At 38.2% G+C, this 20,019-nt stretch overlaps 1 protein-coding gene and 1 long non-coding RNA gene across 2 annotated transcripts; both read right to left on the bottom strand.

The window, feature by feature from the left end:
* Positions 1 to 77: 77 nt before the first annotated feature.
* Positions 78 to 18,509, bottom strand: LOC134649947 (T-cell activation inhibitor, mitochondrial). The gene is made up of 13 exons (XM_063504749.1): positions 18,401 to 18,509; positions 18,055 to 18,178; positions 17,812 to 17,929; positions 17,229 to 17,367; positions 17,033 to 17,137; positions 16,715 to 16,832; positions 16,005 to 16,107; positions 14,536 to 14,627; positions 13,332 to 13,432; positions 8,880 to 9,026; positions 7,733 to 7,864; positions 6,654 to 6,798; positions 78 to 184 (listed from the first exon to the last, which is right to left on the bottom strand). The coding sequence occupies exons 1-13, from the start codon at positions 18,421 to 18,423 to the stop codon at positions 98 to 100; spliced, it is 1,434 nt and encodes a 477-aa protein (XP_063360819.1). The 5' UTR covers positions 18,424 to 18,509; the 3' UTR covers positions 78 to 97.
* LOC134650151 (uncharacterized) lies at positions 4,200 to 5,633 on the bottom strand. The gene is made up of 2 exons (XR_010097024.1): positions 5,379 to 5,633; positions 4,200 to 5,144 (listed from the first exon to the last, which is right to left on the bottom strand). It is a non-coding gene; the product is annotated as an uncharacterized LOC134650151 (long non-coding RNA).
* Positions 18,510 to 20,019: the final 1,510 nt, after the last annotated feature.

Below are 20,019 nucleotides of genomic sequence, written 5' to 3'. Positions count from 1 at the left end.
TAATTGCGTTATCTCAAAATGGTTCATTCTAAAACTTTCAGTGTGACCTACAACATTTACAATTTTTTAGAAAAGTAGGTATAAGTATGCAAAGGTCTTATTTGAAGTTCCAAGGTATGCATAAAACGCCCTCCGTTAGTACCGAGTAGTAATGTGTGACGTATAAGATATTTCCTTGTAATTTCTGTAACAAAACATTTATATGAATATGATAGTCCTAGATTAATAAATACTCTATGTGATCTCCAGATTTGGTGTAGTTAATACTTTTTAAACTTGATTAAGAATTCTTAATAAATTTTAAATGTTAGATAGGTAAATTTTTTAAATGTAACACAGGTTTAGGTATGTGTAGGGAGTATTTAATACTTTTCATGACAATTGTGAAAAAATAGATACGTTCTAAGTGTCGCTTACGAAAGCGGTTTTTTAAATTACATTGACTTGAGTCAAGTCAATGTAACTTGACTATTTAAGAGTAAAAAAATCTAATCTCTGCTTTCTAACATTTTCAGATAAATAGTACCTCTTTGACAATATTACTTGAATTCACTACGCTGCCACGAAAATGAAACGAGATTTACCAATAGAATTGGCAACTGTCAAAGATTTAGGTTTTTTATAGATGGTACCAGCATAGGTTTTACCGATTTGTTATATGCGACCACAAAATTACCCAAATAAAACAAGAATTTTTCACTTCTTAGACAGGACTGACAGGGAAAACCAAGCTGGCGCCAACTGTAAAATACTTCGACCGGCAAACAATATTAGTGGTAAATATGTGTTACCATATGAATGTTGTCGATGCGCGTGAGCAGCCGCTGGCAGCACAGGATCATGAGCGCCGGCGTGATGGTGTCGTCCTTGTGCAGCCCGAGGAGGCCGAACCGCGAATTGAGGAGTAGAGGAGAGGAGTAGCGCGTTGAGTGAGTGGTTCGTTTTTAGGTTATATTCCCATAAATAAAACAACTTTCCTTGTTTACTAATCAGGTGGTGGTATATTTAAATATAATAGGCGTTTAGATGGAGGGTAACGAGAAGGAGAAGCCTCCAGACGAGGCTGATGATAATGACATGAACTGGGAGACAGTCTCACGTAAACGTAACTTGGATTTGTCACCGACCAAGCTGGAGCCTTCTCCTAAAAAAATAGTAATCGACCCGTCAGAGGCCGGCAAGCAGTCGGGTAATACAATTAATACAGTTGAGCCTAATAACAGTAATGTGGTTGACTTAAACAAAAATAATCCAGCCCAGACAAGTCAAATTAATACGGTTGATTCAAACAAAAATAATTCAGACGAGTTCAACCCACACTTATACAAACACCCCAGTCTAGACAGCAAATACCGAGAGTACAATGCCGAAGATGATGGACCATTTATAGTTCATGTCTCCAGAGAGTCTGCGCCATCTTCCAATGCTTCTCTAAAACCCATCAATGTAGGCCTTCTGCTTACTCAAGCAAATGTTAATAATATCCAGAAAGAAGGTGGTATTAAATCAGTAGGTCGCAACAGAGTAGCAGTAACTTTCTCCACAGCAGCTGATGCAAATAGCTTCCTAAAACACCCGTTACTAGACAAACATAAGTTTATAGCTGATATTCCCTCATACCATGTGTCGCGTATGGGAGTTGTGCGAGGAGTTCCTTCGGATTGGTCTATGGAGGAATTAGTCAACGGCACAAACCTCAAAGAAGGTAGAGGAAAAATCCTTAAGGCCCGACGACTGCAACGAAAGGTGACAAAGGATGATGGCTCCCCATCCTGGGTACCAACCCAGTCGGTGGTGGTTACTTTTGAAGGGCAATCCTTACCATCAAAAATCTTCGCCTACTACACCTCACTAGTTGTAGAAGTATATCAACTGCCAATTATTCAATGCAGGAAGTGCCTTAGGTTCGGACATATTCAAACACAGTGCCGGTCTGATGCCAGATGTTATAAGTGTGCACAAAAACACCCCGGTGATGGATGCAATGTAGCTCCAGAACATGTGACATGTATATTTTGTTCAGGCAGACACTTTGCTACAGAAAAAGTATGCAATGAATATGGTCGGCAAAAGGCCATTAAACTTGCCATGTCTGAACAGAACATCTCATACGCAGAAGCAGCGGCACAGTTCTCAGCAGTTCGCAGGCCATATTCAGATGTAGCAAGAGTCATGTTTGAACCGGTTACAGACTCTTCACAATCTTCCCAGTCCCCAGGCCACCCTAATACTTTCATGCCAACCCCTCCGCCCACCACATCATATCGTAAGACCGTATACCGAGCGCCCCGGACGCGGGTCTCTCTCTCCCCGGGTTATGATAGAGAGGCTCACAAGAATATTGTCCGAACTCCCCCACCTCAACTTCCTAATGGCCATGCTCTGAATGATTCTTCTTCCTACAATAGAATCACTCCCAATGAAGACCTAATGGAGCTCTGTATAAAACTCTTAACAAACATAATCGCTAAGTGGAGCGATTGCCTACCGAACGACGTTGCGCCCCTAATGATCACACTCGCGGAAAGACTTACATTTCATAACGGCCCCCCCGGTCACATTTCTACAATGGAATAGTCGAAGCATTATTCCAAAAAAACCTGACCTTATTCAGCTCATCAACAATCACGGTGTGACTGTTGCGGCCATTTCGGAGACGTGGTTACGCCCCGGAGCCTTTTTCAGAGTGCCGGGCTTCTCATGTCTCCGGGAAGATCGTAATGATGGACGCGCCGGATGTGCGTTGTTGATCAAACACGGTTACCCTTTCTCCCAAATTTCTATCCCCCCTCATTCGGATGGGATTAATGCCGTAGCTGCCAAGGTTATGGGCATTAATTTCATCTCTATATATATTCCCCATACTGAAGTAGTTGATATAAATGAATTAAATTCTATTCTCAAATCGGCTCCACCTCCTCTTATAATTTTAGGGGACTTTAATTGTCACAATATGTCATGGGGGTCATACCATTCGGATGCGTTTTCATCTGCCCTGTTGGATTTATTCGATGAAATCAATGTAGGAGTTATTAATGACGGTACTCCCACGCATCGGGTATACCCAGGTCAGAACCCCCAGTCAGTTCTCGATCTATCTGTTTGTTCTCCTAGTTTGTCTTCTTTATTATCCTGGAGGGTATTACGCCAGTCGTTTGGCAGTGACCATTTCCCAATTATTATCACGAAGCCTTCTTCTATTCTCCCAACTCCCTCCCCTGAACCTCTTTTAAAACACAAAATTCAATCAGCAGACTGGCCCAATTATGCATTATTTATAGAGGAAAATATGAAAGAATGGGACACGAGCGAAATGGGTCAAGTTGAAAAATATTTAAAATTTACAAATGTGTTAATAGAGTCCGCCGATAAATTTATACCAAAAAAGAAACCTGCTAGACTTAAAATCCCATCTCCCCCGTGGTGGAACGCGGACTGTACGGTAGCCGTTAAGGAAAGAGATGCCGCTGAAAAGGCTTTCAACAATTCCGGAAATTTGGATGACTACATTTCTTTTAAAAAAATCTCGGCACGTACAAAGCGCTTCCTAGCAAAGGCTAAAAAGAGGGGATGGAAGGGATTCTGCGAGAGCTTATCTCCTAGAACCCCTCCATCACTGATATGGCGGAACATAAAGAGGTTCAGGGGTTCATTTCATCCAGAGTCTATGCCCACCACAGATGCTCCTTGGCTGTCAGACTTTGCAGATAGACTTGCCCCGCCAACTGCTCCTGAAGCATCCTGCTTGTTACTTCCCCCGCTGTCAGGCACCTTGAGCTCCCTGGACATGCCTTTCTCATATTCAGAGCTCAGTCTAGTGCTTAGTGGATTGAGAAATACTACACCTGGAGAGGATGGCATACCATACTGTTTCCTGTCTAAGCTAAATTCATATTCACAAGAGTATCTGCTTGGTATTCTAAACCACGCCTTTGACACGGGAGAGATTCCAGTTGACTGGAAGACCCAAGTTATTATCCCAATCCTAAAACCGTCTAAAAACCCAGACGAGTCTAGCTCATATCGCCCGATTGCTCTTTCCGCGACAATGGGAAAGATATTAGAGCATCTGGTTAAAAATAGATTGGAGTGGTTTGTGGAAAACAAAGGTATCCTGGCTGACACGCAGTTTGGCTTCCGAAAGGGCCGTAGTACAATGGACAGTTTAAATATTTTAGCAACTGATATCCGACTTACCCTTTCAAAAAACGAATATCTGCTGGGATGTTTTCTAGATATCTCTGCGGCCTACGACAATGTCCTTCTTCCGGTGCTCAGGGCAAAAATGCTACATCTGAGCATTCCCGCGAAGATTGTACATATTGTCACCAAATTGTTCATGGGTAGGTCAATTAAAATTAGGAATGGTAATTCTTATTACCCTCCTCGAACTTTGTGGCGTGGTCTTCCGCAAGGATCGGTGCTCAGCCCCCTACTTTACAGTATCTACACCTACGACTTGGAGCAATCTGTCCTATCCTTCTGTAATATCTTGCAGTATGCTGATGATCTAGTCTTATACACCTCAGCAAAGTCAATGGACAAAGCCACTGCTAGTCTAAATACAGCTTTGGGTTACCTCAAGGATTGGCTTGATGAACATGGTTTGACCCTATCACCAACAAAAAGTTGTGTAGTGACTTTCAGTCGCAGAAGGATCATGCCTGCCGCAGATGTCCGTTATGGTGGTGTTGTGATTCCAAGTAAAGAGTCAGTAAAATTTCTAGGTGTTATATTAGACCACAAAATGTCTGGCACCTCACACCACAAATATGTACTGGGTAAATGTGAGAAAAATATTAATATTCTGCGAGCGTTGTCAGGTGTCTGGTGGGGCTCCCATCCTTATTGCCAGAAGCTACTATATAATGCCATCATACGCAGCCATATGGACTATGGGTCATTTTTAATGGAACCCTGTAATAAGGATGGCCTAGATAAATTAGACCTTATACAGGCTAAATGTTTAAGGATCATACTAGGTGCTATGCTTCCTTCTCCCAAAAATGGCATGCAGGTGGAAGGTGTTGAACCGCCGTTATCTCTACGCAGACAATACCTCGCCGACAGGTTCTTGATTAAAGCCAGCTCTTATAACAACCACTTGCTGCTTCCACGCTTGCGAGCACTGGCACTGGAGGTCACTGAAAACCGATATTGGACATATAAAGCCTTTCCCAGAATAGTAATTTCTTTTTCAAAATTAATTAATATTCACCCCAGTGTATACCAATCTGGTACTAACCCTTTATTTGAAGTGGCGTTTGAGACCTTAATATACTCACCAAAAGTTATATTAGATATAGGAATTTTCAAAAATGATACAGGGGCAAACAACAAACTCAATAAATTTTTGGAAAAATGGCAAGAATACTTACCGGTTTTTACTGATGCATCTAAGGTGGATCCTACAAGATGCGTGGGAGCAGCGGTGTGGATTCCTCGGTACAATATTGCCCTCCCATTTAAATGTCCTCCTCAAGCATCCATTTTCACCGGTGAGGCAGTTGCTATTCTTGAGGCGGTAAAATATGCAGACACACATAACATTAAAAAAACAATTATCTTCTCTGACAGCAGGAGTTGCCTGCAGGCAATTGTAGGCAATCAATTCAAATTTAAAGCAAAATTTCCATTGATCCTTGAAATTAAGGCTGTGCTACGTAGGTGTGAACTGAGGGGCCTACATATTGTTCTCGGATGGGTTCCAAGCCACTGTGGTATTAGAGGTAATGAGATGGCTGATATATGGGCAAAACAGGCGATTGAGATTGGATCAATAAAACAGGAAATTTACAGTACTGACCTGTTGAGTTGTGCACTATCTGATATGTTTGATTCATGGCAGGAACAATGGGATACCTCTAGATTAGAGACCGGTAAACATTATGGCTGTATACAACCTCGAATTACTCGAAAACCGTGGTTCTATCGATTCCGTACTTCTCCGAAATGGGTAATATCCACCATTTGTCGCTTACGCTTAGGCAAAGTATGTACCCCGTTATTTCTGGCTATGATTGGTGTCCGTGCGAATTCAATGTGTGAATGTGGGTTGGATGAGGGCAACTTGGACCACATCTTCTTTGCTTGTTCAAAATGTAGCTACTCGCTGTACGATGTATTACCCGAAAATGTTCCACGACCTATATGCTTTAGCTCGCTACTTTGTCACATGGATACTAAGCTAACTTCTATCCTAATTAAATATTTACAAACGAATAACATTAAACTCTAAATAACGTCTTATCTTTTCTAATTTAACTCGTTTAATTCATGTCAATTTATACTCTATATCTTTATCTATATTATATATATAAAGTATTCTTCTCTTCCACTTCCTTCATGTTGGCACTACTAACGTTCTGTCACCCGCTTCCCGCTTTTTTGCTAATTTTTGTATTCGTCATGTGTTTGTCTGTGATGTTCATAACAATTATTTGTTTTTAGGGTTTCCCAACTACATCCTTCCAAAAATACAAAATTATTATACCGAACATTCTCCTCACGTGTGAAAGTCAACACCGACATTGGCAAATTCACCCTGGGCAAAATTGCAGGGAGTAAGCCAGGAGAAAAAAAAAAAAAAAAAAAAAAAAAAAACTGTAAAATACTTCGACCGGCAAACAATATTAGTGGTAAATATGTGTTACCATATGAATGTTGTCGATGCGCGTGAGCAGCCGCTGGCAGCACAGGATCATGAGCGCCGGCGTGATGCTGTCGTCCTTGTGCAGCCCGAGGAGGCCGAACCGATCTTTTACTTCTTTGTAAAGTGCCTTCTCCACATGCTTGTTGCTGAATAAAACGAATTGTTCAATGGAACTTTTGTTATTTCATGACAATTAATATTTTCATGGAAATAAGAATAGGCCATCCAAGGAGGTGTACCGAGCTACTTTTGTTTACGTTCTCATTTTTATACATATCCAAACTCTGCATGTTTTGTTAATTAACCTCCTAAGGCCCAAGGTCCTACCCATAGTACTTATTAACTTTCTTATTCAGACCCAGCTCCTACAACAATTGTGTAGTCATAGCGTACCACGGTCCTACCAGTAGTAGGACTTAATAGAAAACCCATTTCAAATTTTGCGCTTATCGAAATTGGCGTGTACGAACTTCTAAAGGACTGTTTTGTTTTGTCTGTGAGCCCTTTAACAAGTTCGTAAAAAAAATACAAAGTGCTGTACAAGGTATAAGTACAATAACATTAAAAAAAAGTATTTTAAGTACTTGGGTCTGAATGAGTATAAAACAATAGTACTACTGGTAGGACTATGGGCCGTATTGAGTACATACTCAATTTTTCGTTGGGCCTTAGGAGGTTAATATCAATAATTATGGCTTTAATGTTTGTAGTTTAAGTAATGTGTATCGTATTTATGTTCTTGGAATGTATTTTCTTTAATCTGTAGATCTTGAACAATGAAACATGTTTGTTCTTGGAATAGACCAGGATCTAAGTCATCGATCCAGCAGTTAAGAGTATCAGCTGAATCAGCTCTTTTCCAAAATGATTTAATACATTTTTGGCATATACGCTATAGCGTAGGGGGGGGGGTTCTCGTTTTTTTAAATTTAGTAGTTATTATTCTAAACGTTTTCGAGAACATGGTTCATACAGATCTGATATTTCGTGTATATAGAATTAGGTACACTTTGGTTTAAATGTTTGAACAAAATGTTTCTATAAGCAGGTACGGTACGGTAATTGTGATACAAAACTTACATGCTGTACTCAGTCAGGAGCAGCATGGCTTCGTCCAGGTGGTTGCTGATGAAGTAGATGAGCTCGTCGGCCGGGCAGGACGCCGGCGTGATGAACTGGCCCGTGGGTGACAGCATCAGGGGACCGGCCTCTCTGTAAGTAAACACTACCCTACACTATACTACGTTTTTTTAGCATTAGAAATTTGGTAAACAATCTTGATGTGTCTTTTAATTGAAAAACACATTTTAAAAATAAGTTACGGTAAATAGGTAACAATTATGAATCTAATACGGTCTTTTATAGTCTTCTGCTTTCATAAGTAATAGTTATTGATTTTTAAAAAGTGTTTTTCAATTAGAAGACATGTCAAAATCGCTTACCTTCTTTCAAGTTCTTTCTAATGCTAAAAAAAACGAACTATAGTCGCAGACGAAATAGTACATTACATACTATTGTACTAATGTCCTATTACATGATCGGTTTTGCTCCTTCCATTTTACTTCAAAGGCGCAAAATATTTAATCAAATAATCATCATGTTCCTCGCGTTATCCCGGCATTTTGCCACGGCTCATGGGAGCCTGAGGTCCGCTTGGCAACTAATCCCAGGAATTGGCGTAGGCACTAGTTTTTACGAGAGCGACTGCCATCTGACCTTCCAACCCAGAAGGTAAACTAGATCTTATTGGGATGAGTCCAGTTTCCTCACGCTGTTTTCCTTCACCGAAAAGCGACTAGAAAATATCTAATGATATTTCGTACATAAGTTCCGAAAAACTCATTGGTACCTACGAGCCGGGGTTCGAACCTGCCACCTCCGGATTGAAAGTAGCACGCTCTTACCGCTAGGCCACCAGCGCTTCTTAAAGGCGCAAAATATTAATATCAAAATTATAAGGATGTATATACTCGTCTATGAAAAGCATCGAATGGTGAAAAGCAAAGTGAATGTTCTCGTTCTCGCGGTAAGGAGAGGCTTTTACATTACCCCGCTACGCTCAAAATTTTAAGATAACGATAAATTTAGATAAATTTCAGAATAACCACGAGCGTAATGATCTGCTCTTATTACGGTAGGCAATTTGATTTCATTATTCCTACCGGACTTATTTGACTATAGGTACCTAAAAGTGTTTTACCACCACATGAAGATAATTTGAACTTACGGCTCAACCACAATCTCGTACTTGCTAAGCGATTCTGGCACCGAGGCAGGGATCTTCTTCCCCCGCCCGTAAAAGTCCCCGATGGATGTGATGAGCTGCCTCAGGTGGCTGCAGTACTGGTGAGCGGACACTTTTGGCATGAATTTCCTGTAAAAAATGTGGATTTGATGTATTTCAAAGAAACGTCTTGCAAATAATTTGTTTTATCCTCTAGAACTAGATAGGCTAGACTATTTACGTTAGGACTATAGTTCGTTTTTTTTAGGATTAGAAAGAACTTGCAAGAAGGTAAGCGATCTTGACATGTCTTTTAATTGAAAAACGCTTTTTAAAAATCAAAAACTATTACTTATGAAAGCAGAAGAATATAAATGATCGTATTAGATTTATAATTGTTACATATTTGCCGTAACTTATTTTTAAAATGTGTTTTTCAATTAAAAGACACATCAAGATTGTTTACCTTATTTCTAATGCTAAAAAAAACGAACTATAATCAAAATAACAAATATTGCAACATCCTGGTAGCTACTGCCGACTGTATCTTGCTTTGCACTTCCATCAAATTTCTATCCCTTAATTCTAATGAGCCCAAACTGATATGGTTGAGTTTTTTCGATACGGAGCTGCATACTGCGTTATTAGATCAGATTATTACATTGCCACCGAAATTACGGAATTACACAAATAACAGGCCAATCGTAAACCAAGAGTAAAGTAAAGGTGTTAAGTCTAAAGACTTTGTCTTTTAGTTTTTTGAATGATTAACAATTTAATATTATTTTGTAATAACAAAACAAAATATAGAAGGGCGGCCAGGGGGCCTCCAACACTAATCGATGTGACTGGACAGTATACTACTGACAAGTGGTATGGTTATGTTCGGTAGAGTGTACTGAGTACGAAATAGGGACTTGTCACTTTCTAAGACTGTGGGGGGGTTAACTGTGACGTCACAAAGATGGCGGTCCCGGGTTTCAAATTTTAGATAATTACTCGGCAAGTTGTTATTGGATTTTGAAAAATGAGGTGTCCTATGAAAGCTGATGAAATATAGAATAAAACATGCTATGTAACTAAAAGTGTAATTTCATTAATTATTTTTTTATTTACAAAAATCCGAAAACATAACATTTGTCTTTTTTTTGTAGCCCAAAAAAGACAATGACAGCGGCCACTTAGATGAAAATTGTGTCATGTAAATCATTTAGGTACATTAATAAGCTATATGTTACTTCTTGATTTTTGTGAATCGGGTAATAAATAAGCAAACTACGATGATTTTACCGTGGGCGCGGCGTATCTCGCAGCGCGCGTTCGCGTACTTATAGGCGCGGGTGCGACTGAGGACGATGTACTGTATAGTGTAGGTAGATCAAAAACTACTTAACATTTTTAAACAAATGATATATCATATGAAAGATATTTAAATAACCAATAAAACGTGGTTATAAACTAGTGATTGTTATCTAGTGTTTTTGTCATAATATTCTTACTTTTTATTATTACTTGGCTAAAATGACTTGTATACAGTTCTAAAAAGTCCACACTACATTGGTAATACGTAAAAAACCTATCTACTTACCTATTCCCAAAATGTCGGTAAGTATAACCACAACTGAATACCTAATGTTTGCGTTTGTTTTATCGTATTATTCCTAAATTTGAGGATTTTTATGTGGCATAATGATGTTTGTGACTGTTTAAAAGTTTATTTTTACGAATGAGTGTCGATTGATTTCGTTGTATTATTTGCCAAGCAAGAAAAGGTAGCTAATCTAAGTAATGTGACGAAACAGTTTAGGTACGGCGTTTTGACGCAAAAAGTGACTTGATTTGTCATCACGGGATTTATTTGAGCGACTAGATGGTAAGTGAATATTAAGCGTTGTACATAACTATAAGTAAGTCTTCCGGCCGAGTCATATATAGTGCTTATCTCAAAAATGGTGCAAGAAATATTCTTAATAAAGGTCTCTGCCCACTGCACCGTATCATACCATGACCACAGTAGGATCGTGTTAGGCAAAAAATATTCTTTGTATTTAAAAGTATGAGACTTTGCCGACTAGCCCGTTCCGTCACCGACCAGCGTCAAAAATTGTCGGCGAGGATATTTTGCCGGTGCTGAAACGCTACGTGCATGGCACGCAACGTTGCCAGAACGGTGCTCGCTCTTTCTGACGACTCTGGCTCTCGCGAATAAAACGCGCGGGATGAAACGCGGATGCTACGGCGATTATAGACGGATGCTATGGGGATGATACGCAGTTACTACGGGCACTAAACCCGTTATGTACGGATATGAAAAAATGTGACACGGTGTAGTGGGCATAGTAGTCCGTATCGCGTTACATTCCGTGCCTGATACGTTCACAGCACGGTCATGGTATGATACGGTGTAGTGGGCAGATGCCTTGAATATAAGTAATAAAAATATTCTACAGAAGAAACGTTCTTACATAAGTAGGTATATGTCGCAGTCAAATTGTAAGATTCGGCATTTTACAAACGTGAAACGTTATGCAAATTGGCGAAGGCAAATTATTAATGTGCTCAAAAGTGTCAACGTAAACGTGATGGTTGTCTGAGGGTGACCATGGTTTGTTGTTTTATCAATTTATATTTACTTTTATACCAAACCACCATCACGTCCACCAAAATCACAAGGTCACCCAAAACCGAATTAGAGCACCCCACTGTCCACGTAGTCTTGTCTGCCTTTTCTCCAGAGAGCAATTGCGAAATCGAAAGCGTGAAGGGAAACCAGCCCTCGCCCCCTGTGACGGAGCGCGGGAACGAGCGAGGCGAACAACTGAAGCTGGTCGCCATAATAAGGCGACCAGCAAGCCGAAGCCACCCAGATCCAAAAGCCTCCACACCCCCCGCTCCGCGAATAAGTTCGACGAACTCCAGATTTAATGGACACCCTGGGCAGCGTTTTTCATAATTTTGATGTGAAGCACCACGCGTGGTAAATTAAAGAACTAATTCGACCAAAAGGCCGCGGTAAATTGCAAACGGTGCTGTTCATGTCCTAAGATATTTTACAAAATGGTGATTTCGGCAATTTGTATAACGTTTCCCGTTTGTAAAATGACGACGCCATTTGTAAAATGCCGTATCTTACAATTTGATTGCGACATATATATACGTAAGAACGTTGCTTCTGTAGAATATTTCTAATACTTATATTTATAGAGGTAGGTAAGTATATTTCTTGCACCATATTTGTGAAAAGCAGTATATATGACTCGACCGGACGGCTACTTCCGAGCCTCAACAATAATGTACTATTAAATAATAGCTAAAATACTTATGTATGTTATTTGGGAAAAACACAAAAAAAACGCAAACATTATTCAGTTGTGGTATGGTTGTGATTAATAAATAGATAGGTTTTTTTAAGTATTACCATTGTAGTGTGGACTTTTAATGACATGTATACAAGTAGTTGTACTAATTTTAGCCAAGTAGGTAATAATAAAAACAAACATTATTATGATTTTTGCTAGTGCATAACAAAAACATTTGCTAGTGCGTAAAAACTTATCAAACAGTAGGTATTCTAAGTCATAGAGATGTCGCTTGCCTGGCTATTTATGCTTAAATAATAACATTTATTTGGTTCGTATATTATTTTCGATAACAGATTACTGTTACTAATTATAGTGAAGTGACTACTTTTTGTATTTTTATTGTTTGTTTAATTCTATATAGATACTTCTTTTTTAGATGACAGTCAACAGTTTATAACCACGTTTTATTGGTTATTTAAATATCTTTCATATGATATATCATTTGTTTAAAAATGTTAAGTAGGTAGTTTTTGATCTACCTACACTATACAGTACAGCGTCGTCAGCGTCCTCAGTCGCGCCCGCGCCTATAAGTACGCGAACGCGCGCCGCGAGATACGCCGCGCCCGTGGTAAAATCATCGTAGTTTGCTTATTTATTATCCGATTCACAAAAATCAAGAAGTAACATATAGCTTATAAATGTACCTAAATGATTTACATGACACAATTTTCACCTAAGTGGCCGTTGTCATTGTGTTTTTTGGGCTACAAAAAAAACACAAATGTTATGTTTTCGGATTTTTGTAAATAAAAAAATAATTAATGATATTATACTTTTAGTTACATAGCATGTTTTATTCTACATTTCATCAGCTTTCATAGGACACCTCATTTTTCAAATTCGGATAATAACTTGCCGAGTAATTATCTAAAATTTGAAACCCGGGACCGCCATCTTTGTGACGTCACAGTTAACCCCCCCACAGTCTTAGAAAGTGACAAGTCTCTATTTCGTACTCAGTACACTCTACCGAACACAACCATACCACTTGTCAGTAGTATACTGTCCAGTCACATCGATTAGTGTTGGAGGCCCCCTGGCCGCCCTTCTAATAGCATTGTTTGACAATAAAACGAAGGTAAAATATTACCGTCTACAAATGTGTATATTCCTTAGTATACTGGACAAAGCCTCTTCGTAGTGTGGTATTTGTGTCAGAGCACTATCTTCTTGGCTAACCTTTTTAATAAGCTGAAATATAAAAAAAACACCCCTTGTACCCCGTACATAACCAAGTTACATAACTAGTAATGTGAAAGGACAAATAATTCCTATTCCAGAACTGGGTTTTGTAAAAGGATTTTTTATTTCCTGGTACAAAACTTAGGTCACGTGCCGGTAATGTAAAAGGAAAGAAAATTCCTACTACAGTACCCGGTTTTGGAGTAGGAACTTTAATTGCCTCGCACATAACCAACAACTACAATATGTTAATAGGAATGGGATTTCCTGACGCATAAGCGAGTTATGTAACAGGATCTTAGCAATCTCATTCTATATATATACAAAACCAAAAATGAAACCAACCTTATAACTTAAAGTTTGGCAGGTATATAAAATACTGGCATATTCTTTCTTTAAAATTCAAAATATTAATAGACATGACAAGTCATTTGTGATGATTCATGACGCGATAATTTGTAAGTGCTTTTAACATAAGTTTACCTTACCTAAAAATATGTACACAAATATATGTACATATTAGTACAATTTTTCTTGTAACCAATATTTGACGGCTGTCATTTCGATACTTATAACCTAAAACGCGAAAAATGTATTTAGATGATAGCTGTCAAATATTGGTTGTAAGAAAAACTGTACTGTAGTATATGTATGTTCTATTGGTCAGTTACTTAAACATATTGTAGTAATTATCCTGACTTGTGCGTCAGGAAATCCCATTCCTATTAACATTGCCAATTATATTGTAGTTGTTGGTTATGTGCGAGGCAACTAAAGTTCCTACTCCAAAACCGGGTACTGTAGTAGAAATTTTCTTTCCTTTTACATTACTGGCACGTGACCTAAGTTTTGAACCAGGAAATAAAAATTCCTTTTACAAAACCCAGTTCTGGAATAGGAGTTATTTGTCCTTTTACATTACTAGTTATGTAACTTGGTTATGTACGGGGTACAAGGGAAAAACACATTCCTTAATGCAATTAAGTGTAACATTTTTTAGGTCCTTCCTAACTATGTTTAGTTAAGTATATGTTTCGTATTTGACCTAATATATTAATCATGATACTCATACTATTGACTTGAATAAATAATTCTCAATCTTATTAACTTACCGAGAGCCATTCGTTTCTTACGTCAATTATATTCAGGAAAACATCACCATCTAAGCTTACGCCAGTAAATTGTCCTAAGGCAATGGTTCTACCTGAAATTAAACAATTATAGTTTAAAATGCTCATCAGAGTTTACACTACACCATGTTTGAACAAAATGAACAGTGTGCAAGGGCGTGAGCCACATGTCGCATTATTAGTGTCGCGTGCGCCGCAGCGCATTTCTGCTCTTGTTAAAGTTCAGAATAAGGACAGAGATCCAGTGCCGGCCCGAGCCCTTGATCAGGGTAGAGCGAAATCGGGTTTTGGCGCCCTTCGTTGAAGTTTTCATGCGTATTTTCCAACCCCGCCCCCCCTCGCCACACTCGCGTCTTTTAAAACTTTTTTTTTCTCATTTGCCATTTTGGCGCCCCCCTTGCCCTCCGGCGCCTAGAGCGGCCGCTCCACTCGCTCTACCCTAGATCCGGCCCTGCAGAGATTAGGCTTGTGTCGGTCGCGAACTAAGAACTGTTAGGAATGAAATCCCGTGAAGGACGGAAAGGAACTAAATCTTTTTGCGCGCTCAAAATCGGTCTTTAGGTCCTTTAGTTCAGTGGGATTGGAGAGCGCTTGAATGAGTGCAACGGAAAACGGACGGAACGAAACGGTTCAAAATGTAGCTAGCACAAGTGCGAACGAGACAAAGAACGACGTGACACGCTAAAGCCCGAAAACTATGAAGGAAAATAATATTTTTCCATATACCTCTATACTGTATTTTTCTATACATTTGATTTTTTTATTGAGGTGTTTAATATCGACATAATCATATCATACAATTTGAATTTACCAAAGATTGGAAAAAAATCGTGTGTAAAACCGATTCCTATTCATTCCCGGCTCCCAACAAGTTCAACGACCGAACTAAACTAAAGGAACTAAAAGAGCGAACTAGTTCGTTTGACCGATTGACCGAGAGCGGAGCGCTCTCTGTAATAGCCGGTTTAGACTCTCGCGCGAGCCACGAGACGAGCCGCGCCACGAGACGCGAGTGTAAGCGGTGGGCTCGCGGCTCGTCTCGTGGCTCGCAAGCTCGTCGAGCTAATATAATTTAAACACTAACGACACGGCATAAGGTTTATAACCGAATGACAAGCCGAACGCGAGTGTAAGCGGTGGACTCGCGTCTCGTGGCGCGGCTCGCGGCTCGTCTCGTGGCTCGCGCGAGAGTCTAAATTGGCTATAATGAACGAGCAGGCACAAGCCTAGCAGAGATCATTATGTATTATGTATGGGGGTTTTAAAACGGTTAGAGAGCCTCGAGCTGCCCGTACAAATACTGCCTCTGTCTTATGTCTTATCCCGCCCAGGGAAAATGACGTTGCATTTACAGCAATTTTTTAGAATATTTTGATATTGTCATGGGTTCATTATTGTGGAAAACATTTTTATCTCTGCAGCTGACTGTACACAATCACTTTCGAACTTACCTGTTAAATTACTCATATGTTGCGAATGTTGCGTGGCCAACGCAACCAGGCTTTGTAGCGCACCTCTGATATGGCTAATATTCCAACCACTATCATATTTTACCTGCAAGCATATTGGATCATAACAAACAAATGCGTCTCCCATCCATTAGCGGACGTCTGTGCCTGATGTTTGCAGTAAGCAGACAGTAGAACACATTATTCACGATGATAAGTAAATCAGTGTACTTACTTAACTAATTATGAATGAAAATAGTTCCACTGTTGGACACACCATTATATTAAGAACCTAGCCGACGCCATATAATTGTAGGTATGCTTACATTTTAAAATTAAGTGCTGAAATTATATTAATTTGGCAAGGACATTCAAGTAACATATACATATTTATGTCTGATAGTAGTTTTCGTTTCGTCTAGTACACAGAGAAAATAGAATGAGTAAGTTTTACATACAAAACTTTTACTGGATCTATTTTAGTTGTATGCATTACAATATTTAGCAACAAAAACTAGTACCAGACATATATATTACTTACTTAGATTTTCATGTTATTTCAGCATGTCATTTTAAAATTAGAGTATAACTTTGATTGTATGGGAGCGTCTTTTTGGTGGCAGGTTCCTGAGACACTTAAAGAGAGGATACATATTATAAAATACAGATTTACAACAATAAAAAGTATTGACTTAATATTTTACTTTACGAACTTCTTTTATACCATAAGTACTACATAGGTTGTCCATTAAGCTCTTCACTTGGTCCCTGGTTGCACTTGTTGCTTCATATTTACTCCTTGCTGTTGCACTATTGTCGTAGATCCACTCTCTATAATAATAAAGATGATTATTGTAGAAATTAAATTAAAACAGAAGATTTAGATTTTGCTTAACAGTCATTGATGCAATCCGAAATTAAGAATATGACTAAATGAACAAAATAATGAGGCCTGCTCAATAACATAGGTTCTCTTTACTTATCAATTGTCTAAAATAGTGTAATCAAATCGTCACAGTGAAAGCACTTACATGAGATTTTCAACTGCTTTCTTTTCCTGAACTTTTCTCTTCATTCGGGCAACTTTCTCAAATTCAACACTGTATTCTTTATATGCATTTGTAAAGTTTTCCTTACTGTAAAAAAATATTTCATATAAGTAATATTATCCTAACTTATTTCTCACTTAGCAGCTTTTAAAAGGTACATTTTTTTTTACTCATTTACCTAAAAGTATTGTTCTTCTGTGGACTCCTTGGTATCTTATCAATATATTTTGTAGATATATCGCATGCACTCAAAACTTTTACAACTGTTTCCCTAACATCACTGCTGTTCAACTGGATTCTGACTAGTTTGAATTCACCTGAAAGAATTATAAAACATGAAATCTACATTCTCACATCCTAAACCAGGGCTAGGCAAACAGTAGCTTGCAAGCCAAGTTGCCCTTTGAATTAACAATTAGAGGGTTTAGACCTAGTCAAATCAACTTTTGTGGCTCTCACATTCTTAAAACTGATTATTTCTATTGTGATTAACTTTTCTCTTCAAAAGTTTGCCGACCCCTGACCGAAACAGCTAGTGAGCAAGAAATCAAATTATACATATACATATGCTACGTGTGATTTAACTATTTTTTAACACCAACAATACAATTGCAAATTATTGGATATTAATAGTCTGTGCTGAAAGAGAAGAGTCGTATAATGTATTGGATCCCATACATTTCACAACTCTTCTCTTTCCGCACAGACTCTATAAAATCAGTGATTTTTTTTTAATTTAGAGAATATATGATGAGACATACCTTCTGCCATATCCTTTTGCCTTAAGTAAAATGATAGTGGAGGTATAGACATTCTTTGACTAGATTGCTGTGCCTCTATTAGAGCACTTAATTGTTGTAATGAGTTTTCATTTATCTTCTGCAATAAAACAAGTTTTAAAGTCAATACACAATTTAAAAAAAAGAATGAAAGTATATTAATTAATTCATTCAGTAATCAGATTAGAGTAACAGATTGAAATACAAAGCAATAATAGAACTTACTCTCTGTTCTGGATATTTTCCAAACAAGTCTGGATGTACACTGAAGTAAAAAGGCCGCAGCGCCGTCGATACTTCGGCTGAACTCAAATACCTGCACAGGACTCCTCCAGCACACTGGCAACAGCTGAACACAGTGAACGTAGTTATTTGTGTCCCATTGCTGGCAAACACTCTTTTCCTCGCATTGGATTTTAATAACAATAAACTTAGTGAATTCAAAATGCTTATACATTAATCATTTAAAAACAATTTGTAAACAGGTTTCTAAATTCTAATTGACCATGAACATACAGCCTCATACAGGGTTTTGTAAATTGTAATTAAATGTAAACAAAACGTGTAATACCTCATTTTTATCCTGGAATACATTATTTAAAGCCCAATCAGCCTGAGTGCTGGTAAACGGAAAAACGTTTATTTTGCGCACTTAAACCTACTTTGATATTATTATATCACTAATAAAAGGTTGCTTTGCTTCGTTACATATACATATCATGACATTAGGTTGACACTGACAGTAACTAAACCTAAACTAAACATAAATGAAACCAAAGAGTAAAGTAAGTATATAGGTAAAGAGAGCCCTCTTGAAGCATTTTATGGAAACTCATTTGAAAGAGCCATCTCTGATTCTCCGCCGATACTAAGTATGTTTGTGTGCGTGCACAACTACATATGCATCCATACGTGTACTTTCGTTCCACATAATATTAGGTCTACTCGGGCGGTTTACAAGTCCATTTTTTGTTTGGTTTCTTGTAACAAAAACCTTTAATTATTTACAAGAAATCAAACAACAAATGTACTTGTAAACCGCCCAAGTAGACCTAACATTATGTGGAAAAGGTTAATGTTATCAATAATGGAATAAAGAAAAAAACAGAATATTAAATTCAATATGTTTATTGCATACATGTTTTACATCACATTATCGCTAGGAAAGTACAATTTTAGGTAAACAATAGAAAAGAAAGCGAGTGTGGTGAAAAAGCATTCACACACAAGAAAATACATGATTAAGAAAATATGATTAATTTACTACGCACAATACAAGCACATAGTCTAGGCATTGTAGCAGATTTATCGATAGTGGCGTGCCTTATCAAAAGTAGGTACTTATTAGATACCTACCAAGAAAAAAATTTACTCTAAAATAGCGTCCATATTGCACAAAATAACACAGAACTCAACGCACTTTCTGGAGGTTTTCACAACAGGGCATGGCAGGGCAGGGCAGGCATGTGTTTTCATTCGGGCTATAATCTAATTTCCTCCAGCACCATAACCAAACCATAACGAAGAAAATGGCTCAACCATCACTAAAATATTTTTAATTTACGCTCTTCCAGTGACAGCTAAAAAATTTCATGTCTTGGCCATATACCTAGTATTATATACTTAGATGAGCTATACGCGTGCGCCCGTGAGGGACAGAACATACGTGATGCGACCAAATTAAAAACACTTTTTGACGTTCCCGACAACCTACCAAACATAACCTACGTAATTTGGTCGGGTTATTTCAAAAGCGCTTTCTCTGCTACTCCATACTAAAAGTTCTATAAGTGCATCTCGTTCGGTCAACTGGCTCCTCGCCCATTTCATCTATATAATTATGATTGTACATTGTACCTCTATGGTCTTGGCGGTTATGCAATGTTGCCAGCATAAACAAACAGCATAATTAAATCACATTTTAACAAAAGTCTTATTTTTTCGCAAAATTAATTGAAAATTATAATAATTAAAAATATTAATTCGTACTTATTTTAATTTTAATATTAATGCCACCAAAATTATATGAATTTTATAGTGACATCTGGTGACGTAGTTTGTGTAATCGGAAGTCAACTTTACGCAATAGTATGTTGTCGGGAGCAAAATATAGAAATCGCCTGCATCTTTACTGACGTTAACTACATTCCTAGTGTCCCCCCCCTGAATGAAACTAAACTAATTATGACA

The sequence above is a fragment of the Cydia amplana genome, chromosome 1 (genome assembly GCF_948474715.1).
Source record: "Cydia amplana chromosome 1, ilCydAmpl1.1, whole genome shotgun sequence".
NCBI lineage: Eukaryota > Metazoa > Arthropoda > Insecta > Lepidoptera > Tortricidae > Cydia > Cydia amplana.
The sequence above is the reverse complement of the archived record's forward strand: the minus strand, read 5'-3'. Positions and strand labels throughout refer to the sequence as shown.

What these genes read in the sequence shown, in the direction of transcription:
- LOC134649947 (XM_063504749.1), bottom strand. Translation starts at nt 18,423, where the DNA reads ATGTATTCCAGGATAAAAATGAG. An exon ending in CAGAAGAACAATACTTTTAG is followed by an intron (nt 17,138 to 17,228) that starts GTAAATGAGTAA and finishes ATTTTTTTACAG; the next exon opens with TAAGGAAAACTTTACAAATG. An exon ending in CTCCTGACTGAGTACAGCAT is followed by an intron (nt 6,799 to 7,732) that starts GTAAGTTTTGTA and finishes CGTTTTATTCAG; the next exon opens with CAACAAGCATGTGGAGAAGG.